Here is a 12,842-nt window from a genome sequence, read left to right as displayed (position 1 = left end):
GTCACTCCCACCGCAGTCCACTGCCCAGGGCAATGCTGTGCACTAAGTATACAAAGCCCTTGGAGTTCAGATTTGCCTCGTTCAGTCTCCTCTCTTAGACTGTCGGGCTGTAGATTTCAACTCCCACAATCAGTAGAAAGCTAGAACGTTTGCACTGTGCAGAAAAGGATCCAATTCCACCTTATGCGTCGAGACTGGCTGACTGATGTGAGGCGGCCTGGTGAGCTGGGGCTTCTTCTGCTGGACCCTGATGAGACGTGCCTGGCACTTCTAGTCATGGACAGCAAGATGAAGCTTCCTGTTCTGCCTTTTCCTTGTGTTTTCATGAGGGCTGGGCTGGGAGGTGAAGGGAGAAGAAATGCCCTAGAGAAATACACACAACTTGACAGCTTTGAAGATGCCGGTGCTAAGACACAAACTTGGACACGAGCAGAACTGAATGGCGGTGAGCTGCCGTGGAATCACATCCATCATCTGTGACTTTGTTTACTTCATTTATTCATGGGATTCGGAGCTAGGGCCTCTAGCAGGTGCGATTCCTGGGCTGGCTTCTTTATTTGGAGAGAAAGATACAGAGAGGGAGGCGAGACATCACAGCGCCAGAGCCGCAGCTTCCCCAGACCTCCCGCCACCAGTAGAATAGGACTTAGGCAGGGAAGGTGTGCCCTCTACCCTGGGAGCTCACCCTCTGCTTACCCAGAGTCAACGGCTTTAAATAGAACATGTTAAATAATGCTTAGGAGTGAAGAGACGATGGAAACCAGTGGTTTTACACTCATCTTCAAGGGTCTTTGGTTTTATATAAAGGGATTTATTGTGCTAGGGAAAGTGCATTATTCCAGAGTGATTTGGTCTAGTCTTTCTTTTGAGGTGTGGGAAAAGTGGCAAAACCTCTCAATATTAGGTCTTTTCAAGAGAGAGCCCGCTCTCTGGCTGCTTGATATATAAAGCCAGAGCCTTCTCCAAGGGCTCCGAGCCTCACTGGACTGCTCTGTAAACCCTGACTGTTTTGTCATGTCATCAAAATTGAACAAGGACTCGATAGAGAGATTACATTACTCATTTTCCTTTTGCGTGCTGTAACGAACCTCTGTGTGCAAAACCAATTTGATTAAGGATTCTGAATGCCTGTCATTTCCTTCAAGATGCCAGGCACAGAATTTCCTGCCTCTACAGAATTCACCAGTGACTTCTACCATGTGGTAGAAGCGAGCTACTTCATATCCGTCGCATTTAAATATTTATAGCGTGCCACAGGTAAAATCTGGTTTGATTGATGCTGCTACGACTTCATTGATTTACTACAACAAATTCTCAAGGCAGGAAGTATCATGATGAAGACTTCTTTTGTTGTCTCTGAGCCAGAATCTTCAGCTCTGGAGAAACAGAGACAAAGAGATAAGAGACGGGTGGAGTGGGAAAGGGAAGTCACCACAGCACCCACACTCCCTCGGGTGGCGTAGGAGTCAGCTCCAACCTCGGTCACATGCGCAGTAAAGCGGATGCACTATCCGGGTGAGCTAGCTTGCCAGACCAAGGCTATTTTCTTGTCTGTGTCAGCCTCTTTGGGGCCATAATAATAGGAGACTCAGAAGTCACAGTTGTAAATGGGTGTGTTTTAGATGATTTTTATCTTAACAGTCTTTTTGTTGCTAGAACACAGACCCAGAAGTGGTGTTTCTCAGTCACCAATCTGCCACCTCTGAGCACCAGTCTCTAGTCCCAGGAATCTCTCGCTCACCTCCTTTCTGTCTACAAGCCCCATGTGTCTGTCCTTACCTGTGGCTTAGGTGATTTTCTTTCTTTCTCTTCTTTCTTTCTTTTATTTTTTATTTTTTATTTTTTTGGGCTCCAGGGTTATCACTGGGGTTCAGTGCCTGCACCACGAATCCACTGCTCCTGGAGGCTATTTTTTCTTCCCTTTTGCTGCCCTTGTTGTTTTATCGTTGTTGTGGTTACTATTGTTGTTGTCTTTGATGATGTTGTTGTTGGACAAGACAGAGAAATGGAGAGAGGGGTAGAGAAAGACAGATAGATACCTGCAGACCTGCTTCACCGACTGTGAAGCGACTCCCCTGCAGATGGGGAGCCGGGGACTCGAACTGGGATCCTTATGCCTGGTCCTTGCGCTTCGCGCCACATGCGCTTAGCCCACTGCGCTACCGCCTGACCCCCTTTTTTCTTTATTTAAACAGTCGTTTCTTTAACTCGGACTTTGAGGTGGTGAACCTCGGTTGCCAAATTTCCAGCCTGGCACCAGCCGTCCTGAATCCAGCCTTTTAGTCCCAGGAATTTCTCCCTCAGCCCCTTTCTGTCCATGAGCCACACGTGTCTCTACTCACCTGAGACTTGGTGAATTTTTGAAGAGATTCTAGTCTAGTTGTATTTTGTTGAGATTTCAGGTGATTTTCGTTGCTTTTCCTAGTTGATTGATGAGAATAAAATGCAGTTGCTGCTATTCCATAGCCAAGCCTCCTTTTCTTTTTTTAAAATCTTATTTATTTAATATTAATGAGAAAGATAAGATTAGAGAGAAAGAGAGAAAGAACCAGACATCACTCCAGTATATGTGCTGTCAGGACTTGAACTCAGGACCTCATGCTTGAGAGTCCAGTGCTTTACCCACTGCTCCACCTCCCAGACCATTCTCTCTGTGAATTTCTCATTAAAATAAAACCTTACAGAATATATATGGGGGGGGGGGGGAATGGGCCGTGATGCGTGGTGCACCTGGTTGAGCAGACACATTACCATACACAAGGATCTGGTTTTAAGCCACCTGCCGGGGGGGAGGGGGGGAGCTTCATGAGCAATGAAGTGGCGTCTGTGGGTGTCTCTCTGTCTCTCTCCCTCTCTACCCCCTTCCCTCTCAATTTCTCTCTGGCTCTATCCAATAAATAAATCATACAAAATAATTTTTAAAAAATAGAATCACCAGGGCGGGCCAAGAGGTGACATGTCCGGTAGAGTGCACAGTCCATCAGGCACAGACCCAGGTTCAAGCCGCCTGTCCTCCCCCTCCTCCCCTGTGGTTTTCTGTCGTGCCTTGTCTGTGGAGGAGTCCCGTCTTCAGGGGGCCCTCTCCCCGTCCTCAGCCTTCTGGGGACTTCCCCTCACGTGGGGTTTGCAGGTGGTCGGGCTGTGGTTGCATCTCCGTTACTTTCAGATCACTTGATCGTTAGCACCACAGGCCAGATCAAGCTCGTGAGCAACTCTGGGGGGCAGCGGGCAGGGCTGGCTTGTGGGAGCCTCCCCTGGGAGCTCTGGGATGTCTGGCTTCTCTCTGCCATTCCCCCCAGCCCCTGCTGCCCCCTTTTCCTGACCCCTGGTGTGTTTCTCCTGCTTTCTCTTGCTGCCGTCCTCTGCCTGAAGGCTGGCAGGGACCAGCGGCAGAGTGTGCTTGGTCGTGAGCTGCTAAGGTGCTAAATATTCCTGGGTGGGAGCCCAGGTTTTGTTCCGCTTTCTGTTTGTCCTCGTGCGTTTATTTCTGTGCTGCCGTGTCTAGTTCTGAGTGAGTGTGCGGAGCCCGCCTGCCACTCACATGCCTGGCAGGGCCCAGGCTGAGGACTCGGAGGGGTGACCCTTGGGAGGGGCACACCTGAGGGCACAGAGAGGTGGTGCTTGAGGAAGTTCCATTAGGGGAAAGTTAGAAACAGGCTTAGAGGATGGATCCACCTGCCAATGTCCATGTCCAGTGGACAAGCAATGACAGAAGCCAGAACTCCCCACCTCCTGCACCCCAAGAAGATCTTCGGTCCATACTCCCAGAGGGGGGAGATGTTAGGGGAAGATGACCAGTGGGCTCTGAGCCCCGGTTCCACCAGGTCTTGGAATAACATGTCACTGGGAATCTTGTTTTTATGTCGATTTTTTTAATATTTATTTTATTTATTTTTTCTCTTTTGTTGCCCTTGTTGTTTTATTGTTGTAGTTATTATTGTTGTTGTTGTTGGATAGGACAGAGAGAAACGGAGAGAGGGAGGGAAAGACAGAGAGGAGGAGAGAAAGAGAGACACCTGCAGACCTGCTTCACCGCCTGTGAAGCGACTCCACTGCAGGTGGGGAGCCGGGGTTCGAACCGGGATCCTTATGCCAGTCTTTGTGCTTTGCGCCACCTGCGCTTAACCCGCTGCGCTACAGCCCGACTCCCGGGAATCTTGTTTTTATACCATCAGTGAGAGGGAAGAGAAGACACCAGAGGAAACCAGGCGCTGTTTCTCTTATCTGAGAGAAAAGAGTTGAAAAGGGAGAAGTGGTAGTAGGTAGGTGTAGGTGTGACTTAGGAAGGAAGTTGAGGATGTGCAGTAGAAGTTCATAAAAATGGGCAAAAAAAAAAAAAATAGATAGATAGACAGACAGACAGACAGACAACCCATATGTGTGACGTGGGGAGAGCTATTGCAGTTTCTGCTGGAGCGGGATGGGGACACAGAACTCTGGTGGTGAGAACAGTGTGGAATTATACCCGTTATTTTAGAATGTTGTAAGTCACTGTTAAGTAACTTAATAAAACAAACAAACAACAACAAAACGAAGTTCTGGCGGGTTCCTGCAGGAACCTGAGCACATCCAGGTGCAGACACAGCTGGAAGGTGTTGAGTCTGGGCCCAGAGGCTTCACCCTGTGTTGCCACCAAGAGGAGGCCTCCCCAAGCCCCAGCTGCTGTGCCCCGAGCGTCTCCTCCTCCAAGGCTGCTCTTGGGGCTCCTCAGGCTGGGTGCACCCCCCCCCACACACACACCCCACGACAGGCTGGCAAGGGAGAGGAAGGAGGAGGGAGTGACCCTGACCATGGTCTGGGCAAACAGGTGTGTGCCTGCTGGGTCCCCTGTGCAGGTGGTGTCCAGGTGGGTCCCCGCTGCAGGTGGGGAAGGGGGGAGGGATGGTCAGTGAAGTCTCTTAACGTCTTTTTTCCTGGGGGGGCCAGGTGGGGGTACATCTGGTTGAGTGCACATATCATAATGCACAAGGACCAAGGTTGACCACCCCTTGCTCTCCCCTTGCATGGGGGAAGCTTCGTGATCAGTGAAGCAGGGCTGCAGCCGCAGCAATGATACAAATAGTCTAAAGGCTGTAGATGAGGCTGAGGAGATGGCTCGCTGGTGGGGCACTGCACTTACATGCCCGGCATTGCAATGCTCTGCTGGACAGTGCTCTGGCTTCTCTCTATTTCCTTCCGTGTCTCGTGTGAGGAATCTTTCTTTGGGAGTCGGGGGCGGGGAGGGTAGCGCAGCGGGTTAAGCGCAGGTGGCGCAAAGCACAAGGACCGGCGTAAGGATCCCGGTTCGAGCCCCCGGCTCCCCACTTGCAGGGGAGTTGCTTCACAGGCAGTGAAGCCAGTCTACAACCTCTCTGTCTTCCCCTCCTCTCTGTTTCTCTCTGTCCTATCCAACAACATCAATAACGACAATAAAACAACAAGGGCAACAAAAGAGAATAAGTAAATAAATATTTTTTTTAAAAAAAGTCTTTAAAAAAAGGAATCTTTCTTTCATATTCAATAATTTCTTTGCAAGTCATGTTTGTTTTTCCTGTGTTCTACGCAACTCTGACTTGTGGTGGCAGGGTTGAATGAACCTGGGACCTCCGGGGCCTCAGACTTGAGACCCCGTGTAAGTCCCTATGCTGTCTCCTCAGAACTCTAGTCTGTATGACAAATAAAAGAAATGTTCTTTGCGGGGGAAATACCATGCGGGGTTCCTGCCTTCCCACGCACACAACTCAGGTGGGAGCCCCGGCACCGTGTGGGAGGCGTTAGGGCGCTGGGGGAAGCTCTGGCGCTGTGTGTCTCCCTCTCTCTGAAAAAGCAGTCAGGGAGTGCCGAAATGGTGCAGGTGCCAGCCCTGGCTCCACACCCAAAAGTTTGGTTGGGGGTGGGGCGGGGAGAAAACGAGTCCAGATGAAGACCTCTAAAGCACACCGCAGCCCTCCAGCCTGATCCTTTTGCCTCTCTCGCCTTGTTGTCACAGCAGAGCCTGCTTCCAGACAGCCAGGACTGTAGGCGCTGGGCAGGAGGCTAGAGAATCGGCCTGAGGTCGCCGACCCAGGGTGCTGTGCATGGGTGGGCACCCACATGCAGCCAGAGAGGCCAGCCTGTTGCATATACGCCGGGCGCCCACTTGTACAGAACTCCCACCAAATACTCCTGGAGACCAGGCCAAGCGCAGAGCAGGAAATGTCAGTCTGAACACAGAGACTTAGCCTTGTCAGGGAAATGACACTTGTTTTTCCATATATATATATATATATATATATATATATATATTTGTTATTGTTATTATATAGTGAGACTTTTTATATTAGGTAACTTGAAATTTAAAAAACTTAAATTAATGAGGTAATATGGAGACAGGTAGCAGAAGGGACTTGCATGTGAGAGAAGGCCCAAGTTCAGTCCCTGACACCTTCAGTAACCAGAACAGAGTTGTGCTCTAGTCAGATAAAAAACAAAGAGTCAGGGAGTCGGGCAGTAGTGCAGCAGGTTAAGCACAGGTGGCACAAAGCTCAAGGACCAGCGTAAAGATCCCGGTTCAAACCCCTGCCTCACCACCTGCAGGGGAGTCACTTCACAGGCGGTGAAGCAGGTCTGCAGGTGTCTATCTTTCTCTCCCCCTCTCTGTCTTCCCCTCCTCTCTCCATTTCTCTCTGTCCTATCCAACAATGATGACATCAATAATAACTACAACAACACTAAAAAACAAGGGCAACAAAAGGGAAAATAAATAAATAAACATATTTTTAAAAGCTTAAAAAAACAACAACAAAGAATCAATACTTGTGTAAGGACAGTTTAACCATGGCTAAGGGCTAAAGGCTGTGCCCTCCCCCACCACACACACACACACACAAAAAAAGCCTGCAGCGGGGAGGCTGTGTGGTTGTGAAGATCTCATGCACCTCTTTAAAAAAAATCAGCCCAGAGGAGGTCAGGCATTAGCACAGCAGGTTAAGTGCAGGTGGCACAAAGCGCAAGGATCGGCATAAGGATATTGGTTTGAGCCCCCTGCTCCCCACTGGGGGGTCCCTTCACACATGGTGAAGCAGGTCTGCAGGTGTCTGCCTTTCTCTCCCCCTCTGTTTCCCCTCCTCTCTCCATTTCTCTCTGTCCTATCCAACAACAACAACAGCAATGACAACAATAATAATAAGGACAGCAAGGGCAACAAAATGGGAAAAATGGCCTCCAGGAGCAGTGAAGCAAGCAGTCCTCTGGTTAAACATAAATCAATAAAATTCTAATCAAATCAGTTCATTTGGTTAGAAAACAAACAAATTACAAGAAAGTTTAAAAGATGGATGAGCAGAGGGCATGGGAGCTGACTCCTGCTTCTCAAATGACTAGGACTTAAAAGCAGACAGACGGAGTAGGGCGGTAGCACAGAGGGTTAAGTGCACATGGTGTGAGGTGCAAGGACTGGTGTAAGGACCCCAGCTCGAGCCCCCCCCCCCACCTGCAGGGGAGTTGCTTCACAGGTGGTGAAGCAGGTCTGCAGGTGTCCTATCTTTCTCTCCCCCTCTTTGTCTTTCCCTCCTCTCTCAATTTCTCTCTGTCCTATCCAACAACGATGACATCAATAACAACAACAATAATTTTAAAAAAGGACAACAAAAGGGAATAAATAAGTAAAAATTTTTAAAGGATTAAAAAAAAAAAGGAGTCAGGCGGAAGTGCAGTGGGTTAAGCACATGTGGCACAAAGCACAAGAACGAGCATAAAGATCCCGGTTCTACCCCTTGCCTCCCTACCTGCAGGGGAGTCACTTCACAGGCGGTGAAGCAGGTCTGCAGGTGTCTGTCTTTCTCTCCCCCTCTCTGTCTTCCCCTCCTCTCTCCATTTCTCTCTGTCCTATCCAACAACAAAGACAGGCAACAATAATAAGTACAACAAAAGAACAGCAAGGGTGACAAAAAGGGAATAAATAGATAAATAAATAAAGCAGACAAACAGACAAAAGCGCTGCTGTAAACTTTGTAGGTGCAGCCCAGGTTGAGTCTGGGTCCAGGAGGGACAGCGTGTGCCTTGGCTTTGGGCTTATGCCAGTGTCCTTACCCACCCCACCCCACCCTGGCCCCCGCCAAATGGTACCTTCTGCTGGCAACCCGTGGTGGAGCTGGACTTTTAGGTAACCTTGGTGCTTCTCACTGTTTCCAACAAACACCTGGCCAGCAGCGGCTTCTCCTCTGACAGCTCAGTGCCAGGGTGGCCTGGCACTCTGCATTACTGACCCATAGCTCCAGGAACTGCCTGTGAGTGCAGGTTTAGGGGAGGGAGGCAGGGCTGCTGGGGAAGGTGCCAGAGAGTTGGCCTGCCCCTCCCTGTGCTTCAGGACCCGAGAAGAAGGCACTAGGGGAGCCGCTTATCTGGAAGGGCACCACTCCTGCGTGCTGCGCTTAGCCCAGGTTTGAGCCCGGCCCTCGCCACATCAAGGAAGCCTTTGTGCTGTGATCTCATCTGTCATTTTCTGTCTCAAATAAATAAATAAATAGTGCAGGTAGTTCTCAGGACACTCAGCCAGACCATTCTAGTCCGTGCAGCTCTGGGAGTCCTTGGCCTGGGAAGCAGAAGCAGTTTGAAGTGGAGACTGTTGAGAGGAAGAAAGGGGTGGGGCGGCTGGAGCCTTTTGTAAGGCTCCCACTAATAAATACTCGCCTTTGAAGTCCTAATTTGAGGATTTAACCGGAGCTGGAGAACTTGTGTGTCTACTGTTTCTTGCTAATTCCAGGGGTTGGGGGGCATACCTCAGTTTTGTGTGAAAACCTTCCATCTTCCCCCCCTCCCCTTCCTCCTCCCCCCCCCCACCCTGTCAGAAACTGGTTGTGCGGCTGTCTCTGACCGGCAGAGGCACTGCTGCGAGGCCTCTAGCACATCCCCTCCTGCTGGGCAGCTTTGGGGCTGCCTGGAGGTGGACCGCTTAGTAGCTGAGCAAACAGTTAAACAGCCAGAGAGCTGTTGTGGTGCGGGGCTGGGTTTCTGGGATATTATTTCCGCGCAGGGCTGGAAACCATGCAGAACACCTGCTGGCTGAGTGTTCTGCAGGCTTCCAGAAAGGCCAGGCTAATGATCACGTTCCCACCCCTCAGCAGGTTGGGGGGCGTGCTTTGCTCCCCGTCGCCGTGCGAGTCTTTATGCTAGTCCTCTGGAAGCCAGGCCACGTGAACCGATGGAGTCTGTACAGGCGGCCTGGCTGGTTTTGTAGCTGCCGGGAGCTTAATAACTATGTCATTTGGTGGGTTACTGAGAGGGCATATTAAAAGTCGGTGAACAATAAAGTCCACGCTAATTACATGACCATACCCAAGGTAAGGCAAAAGGCAGTCCAGCCCGAATGAGAACTGAAAAATAACACAAACCACTGGTTTGCTGCCACTTAGGAGAGTGCCCGGGGAGAGCTGGGCAATGTCTCCACCTTTTCCTGGCTAGTCACTTTCCTACAAAAGGCAAATTTGGTACTTAGTTTCTAGAATCTCAGAGGTGCTAGAATTATCAGTGGTTTTAAAAGCAGTATTTTTGATGGTTTCTGCTTTCTGGTCATTTGCTTCTAATGGAATGTCAGTGGAACAACAGCTTTGGCGGACTTGTGTGTCTGCATCAATCTAATAGGACTTGACAGTGTGTCACCAGCCTTTGCTCCCCCCAGCTCCCCATTACGGTGCTGCTGATGGCCTGCCTCTCTCTCTCTCTCTCTCTTGTGCTGGTCTAGGACACCTCTCAGGAAGGCTACGGAGCTCGTTCTCAACCGCCACTGGCTCCCGGGAAGCCCAACCACGAAGACTTGAACTTGATACAACAAGAGAGACCATCAAGTTTACCAGTAAGACATTGCTGTGCTGATTTGAAAATGCTTTCAAGTTCTTTTTTATTTGGTTATTTATTTTCTTCCAAAGAGCTGCTGTTTTGTTTTTTTGTTTTTGTTTTTTCCTTTGTTTGGTTTCATATTAGAACTTGAGAAGTTCCGAGGCCTCCAGTAGATAGGTTGGTGAGTTCCTTGAGAGTCTCAGTCTCAGGAGCTGCGCCATCTTGGATAATAAGCCTCTTCCATCGGAGATATCTCCCAGTCCAGCTGTCCGTTGGGAGGCTTTATTTGGTTGGTAGGTTTTTGAGTTTCTATTGGATGACTGTGCCTGCGCTCAGCCTGTTGATTTCTGATAGTGATTTGGAGCAGAGGTGCCCAGATGAGAGTCAGACCTAAAGAACACAAGTGATGCACTCGGGTTTCAGGTGGCAATTTGAATTTCTTCCTGGACTTGATGGAAAGGCTGTCCAGCTCAAACGAGAACTAAAAAATAACACAAAGCACTGGTTTGCTGACACTAGAGGGAGTGAACGACCGGTGAGAGCTGGGCAACGGACAGTGCCTCCACTGCTCCATGCTCCCCCCCACCTCTCAAGAAAGGTTTTTAGTTGGAAATTTGGGGTGGTGAGAACAAGCAGCTTAAGATTTCTCCCAGCAGTTACTGTAAAGGCAACTGAGATACCTGCTGACAAGAGAGTAGTGTTTATGTTACAGGGCTTCACGGTGAGGTGTAAAGAGTTTGGTCTGTGTTGAATTGGTGCTTTTTTTTTTTTTTTAAACAAAGACAACCTGATTTAAATGACTTTTTTTTTTTTTGTCATAAAGGAAATACAAGCTTGTATATTTGTTATCCTGTTGAGGCATTTTGATTTGAAGAAGTATTGTGACTTAATCTCTATTAAGAAGTTTTATGGAAGGGAGGGGAGTTCAGCTTAGCCCAGACCTGAATTTCAAATACATTTGCATTAAGATTTATCATGTTTCTTTTAACTATGCGGGAAAGAAAGAGCATTTGTAATAGCTGTCCCGGGTGAGGTTGGGCAGGTGGTAACACCCCCTCCCCCGACCTAGGACATGGAACTCTGGAGGGGAAGGCGATTCATGCCCTGCAGGCAGACATACAGCGTTGTCTGGGATGATGCTCATGTCCTCATGACCCCAAGTGTGGCGGCTCTCATACCCACAGTGGGACTTCCTTCCCAGTCACTGTGGTCATCCTGGGGGTCACTGGAGTGACTGTCACCTGCTGATTTCTCTTTCAAAGGGATGAGAAGGGCACTGGATGCTGTGTTTTGCGTTGCAGGCCTGTTGCTCTGACAGATCCTTGTCTGCGTGCCAAATTTGTCATGTGGGGTGGGGCCCGGAACGTGGCCTTTCAGTGCGGTATTTGCCAAATGTTTGGGATCGGACTTGCAGATTGGGGCAAGTTGACGTGATATGTGGCGAGCAGGTGGATGGCGGGCTTCCCTTTCTGCCAGATTTGGAAATGTTTGCAGAGAAGCCCAACTTCTGTGGGTCTGCTGCTGGCTGGCCGCTGGTTACGGCTGGGCAGTGCCCTTCCCTGCAAGCCCTGTGGCCGTTTGCCAGCCAGCTGGGACACTGGCACCACTCACTGTCCACACTTTTTACGTAGCTCCACTGCGGTGGGCGCTGGGCGGCCCCTCAGACCACAGCGTACTCAGAGGACACAAAGTAAGGTCATCCCCTCAAACTGTCCCAAGAGTTCTGCTCTGAAGTGGGCACTTTCTCAGTGAAGCACTAGAGAAAGGACCTGCCAGCCTTTTAGGAAGTGATTCATCTTCACCGACAGTTCCAAGGTTTCTGAATTGTTCTATTTGTAAATGTACAACAGCTTGCGTTCTCCCTTCGTCTCACCTTGCCTGCTCCCCAAGAGAATTTAAGCTTGCTTGTAATCTTCTAAGTCTCCTTATGAAGTTAATAACATAAGAAATTAACCTAACTGGTGTTTACGTTTTTGCAACTCACAAATGTTTAAGAGGCAGATCGCCTCATGTTTAAAAACATTTTTCCCTCCGGTTTTATATGGTGTAGAGAAGTGCTCATTACTGAAGACAGGGCAAAGCATACATCACTTGGCATCGCCAAATTCCCTTCCTCCCGGTCTGTTAGGATGGGACTTGACTGCTTTAAATGAATCGGAGGCTGCCAGTATCACTTCATCGGGCTTCACTCATTTCACGGGCTGCAAAATAGCTCACTTGGCCATGCGCTGCTCAGCCATGTACAAGCTGCCCCGGCCTCTCACTTCATTCCAGGGCTTTGGTGCTGTGACTACTCTTGCCCTGTCTCTCAAGCCCACCCCCTTTGGTCTTCTCTGAAAGGGCCATCCCTGAATGGTGAAGCCTCTGTGATGACAGAAGAAAATTATTTTCTGTCTACAGATATTTTTCTATGTCTCAGTATGTGTGTGAGTGTGTGTGAGTGTGTGTGTGTGTGTGTGTGTGTGTGTGTGTGTGTGTGTGTGTGTGAGAGAGAGATCTGGCTGTTGTAGCATTAAGTTGTTGTAAAGAGTGAGATAGTAAAGTCCTGGGAAAGATTTGTTGGTATTCTGTCTGATTCTAATGTGTATTTTTAGTGTTCCTTTTATTAGATATTTGTCTTCTCTCACTTGACCAAGTCGAAACTCTAGGAACTGTGAAAATGAATCTGTGACCGTATCTGAATTTGCTGCTGCACCTTTTGTAGGTTCAGCTGCCTTTTTCCTTTTTAGTTGTCAGGGACATACACTTTGTCTGTTCTACTGAAGGTTAAAACCCATCTGTCACCTTTGTCATCTCTGGCTAGGTAATTTGGAGCTAAGGAAATTGTGGGACTTAGCTTCCCCTTAAAATATGATGATACAGTGATTTGAATGTGTAATGATTTCATCAGGGATGTTTCTTTGTCTTTGTCTTTTTTTTTTTTTTTTTTGCCTGCAGGGTTATCTCCGGGGCTGGGGGCTGGGGGTAGGCACTATGAATCCACTCCTCCTGCTGCCATTTTTTCTTTTTCTTTCTTTTTTTTAATAGGATAAGAACAGAGAGAAATT

At 48.9% G+C, this 12,842-nt stretch overlaps 1 protein-coding gene across 6 annotated transcripts in view; it reads left to right on the top strand.

The window, feature by feature from the left end:
- The window catches only part of ARID1B (AT-rich interaction domain 1B), a 301,939-nt gene that overhangs the window by 62,474 nt on the left and 226,623 nt on the right, over positions 1 to 12,842 (top strand). For 5 of the 6 annotated variants that reach the window (XM_060205257.1, XM_060205255.1, XM_060205258.1 and 2 more), the window contains exon 3: positions 9,701 to 9,811. The exons of the other annotated variant lie outside the window; for it this stretch is intronic. In XM_060205257.1, coding sequence (XP_060061240.1) covers positions 9,701 to 9,811 — 111 coding nt within the window. The remainder of the gene's footprint in view (positions 1 to 9,700; positions 9,812 to 12,842) is intronic. 6 annotated transcript variants of the gene reach the window in all.

The sequence above is a fragment of the Erinaceus europaeus genome, chromosome 13 (assembly GCF_950295315.1).
Source record: "Erinaceus europaeus chromosome 13, mEriEur2.1, whole genome shotgun sequence".
NCBI classification, from domain to species: Eukaryota; Metazoa; Chordata; class Mammalia; order Eulipotyphla; family Erinaceidae; genus Erinaceus; species Erinaceus europaeus.
Note: the sequence above shows the minus strand (reverse complement) of the source record. Positions and strands in the feature narration are given on the sequence as shown.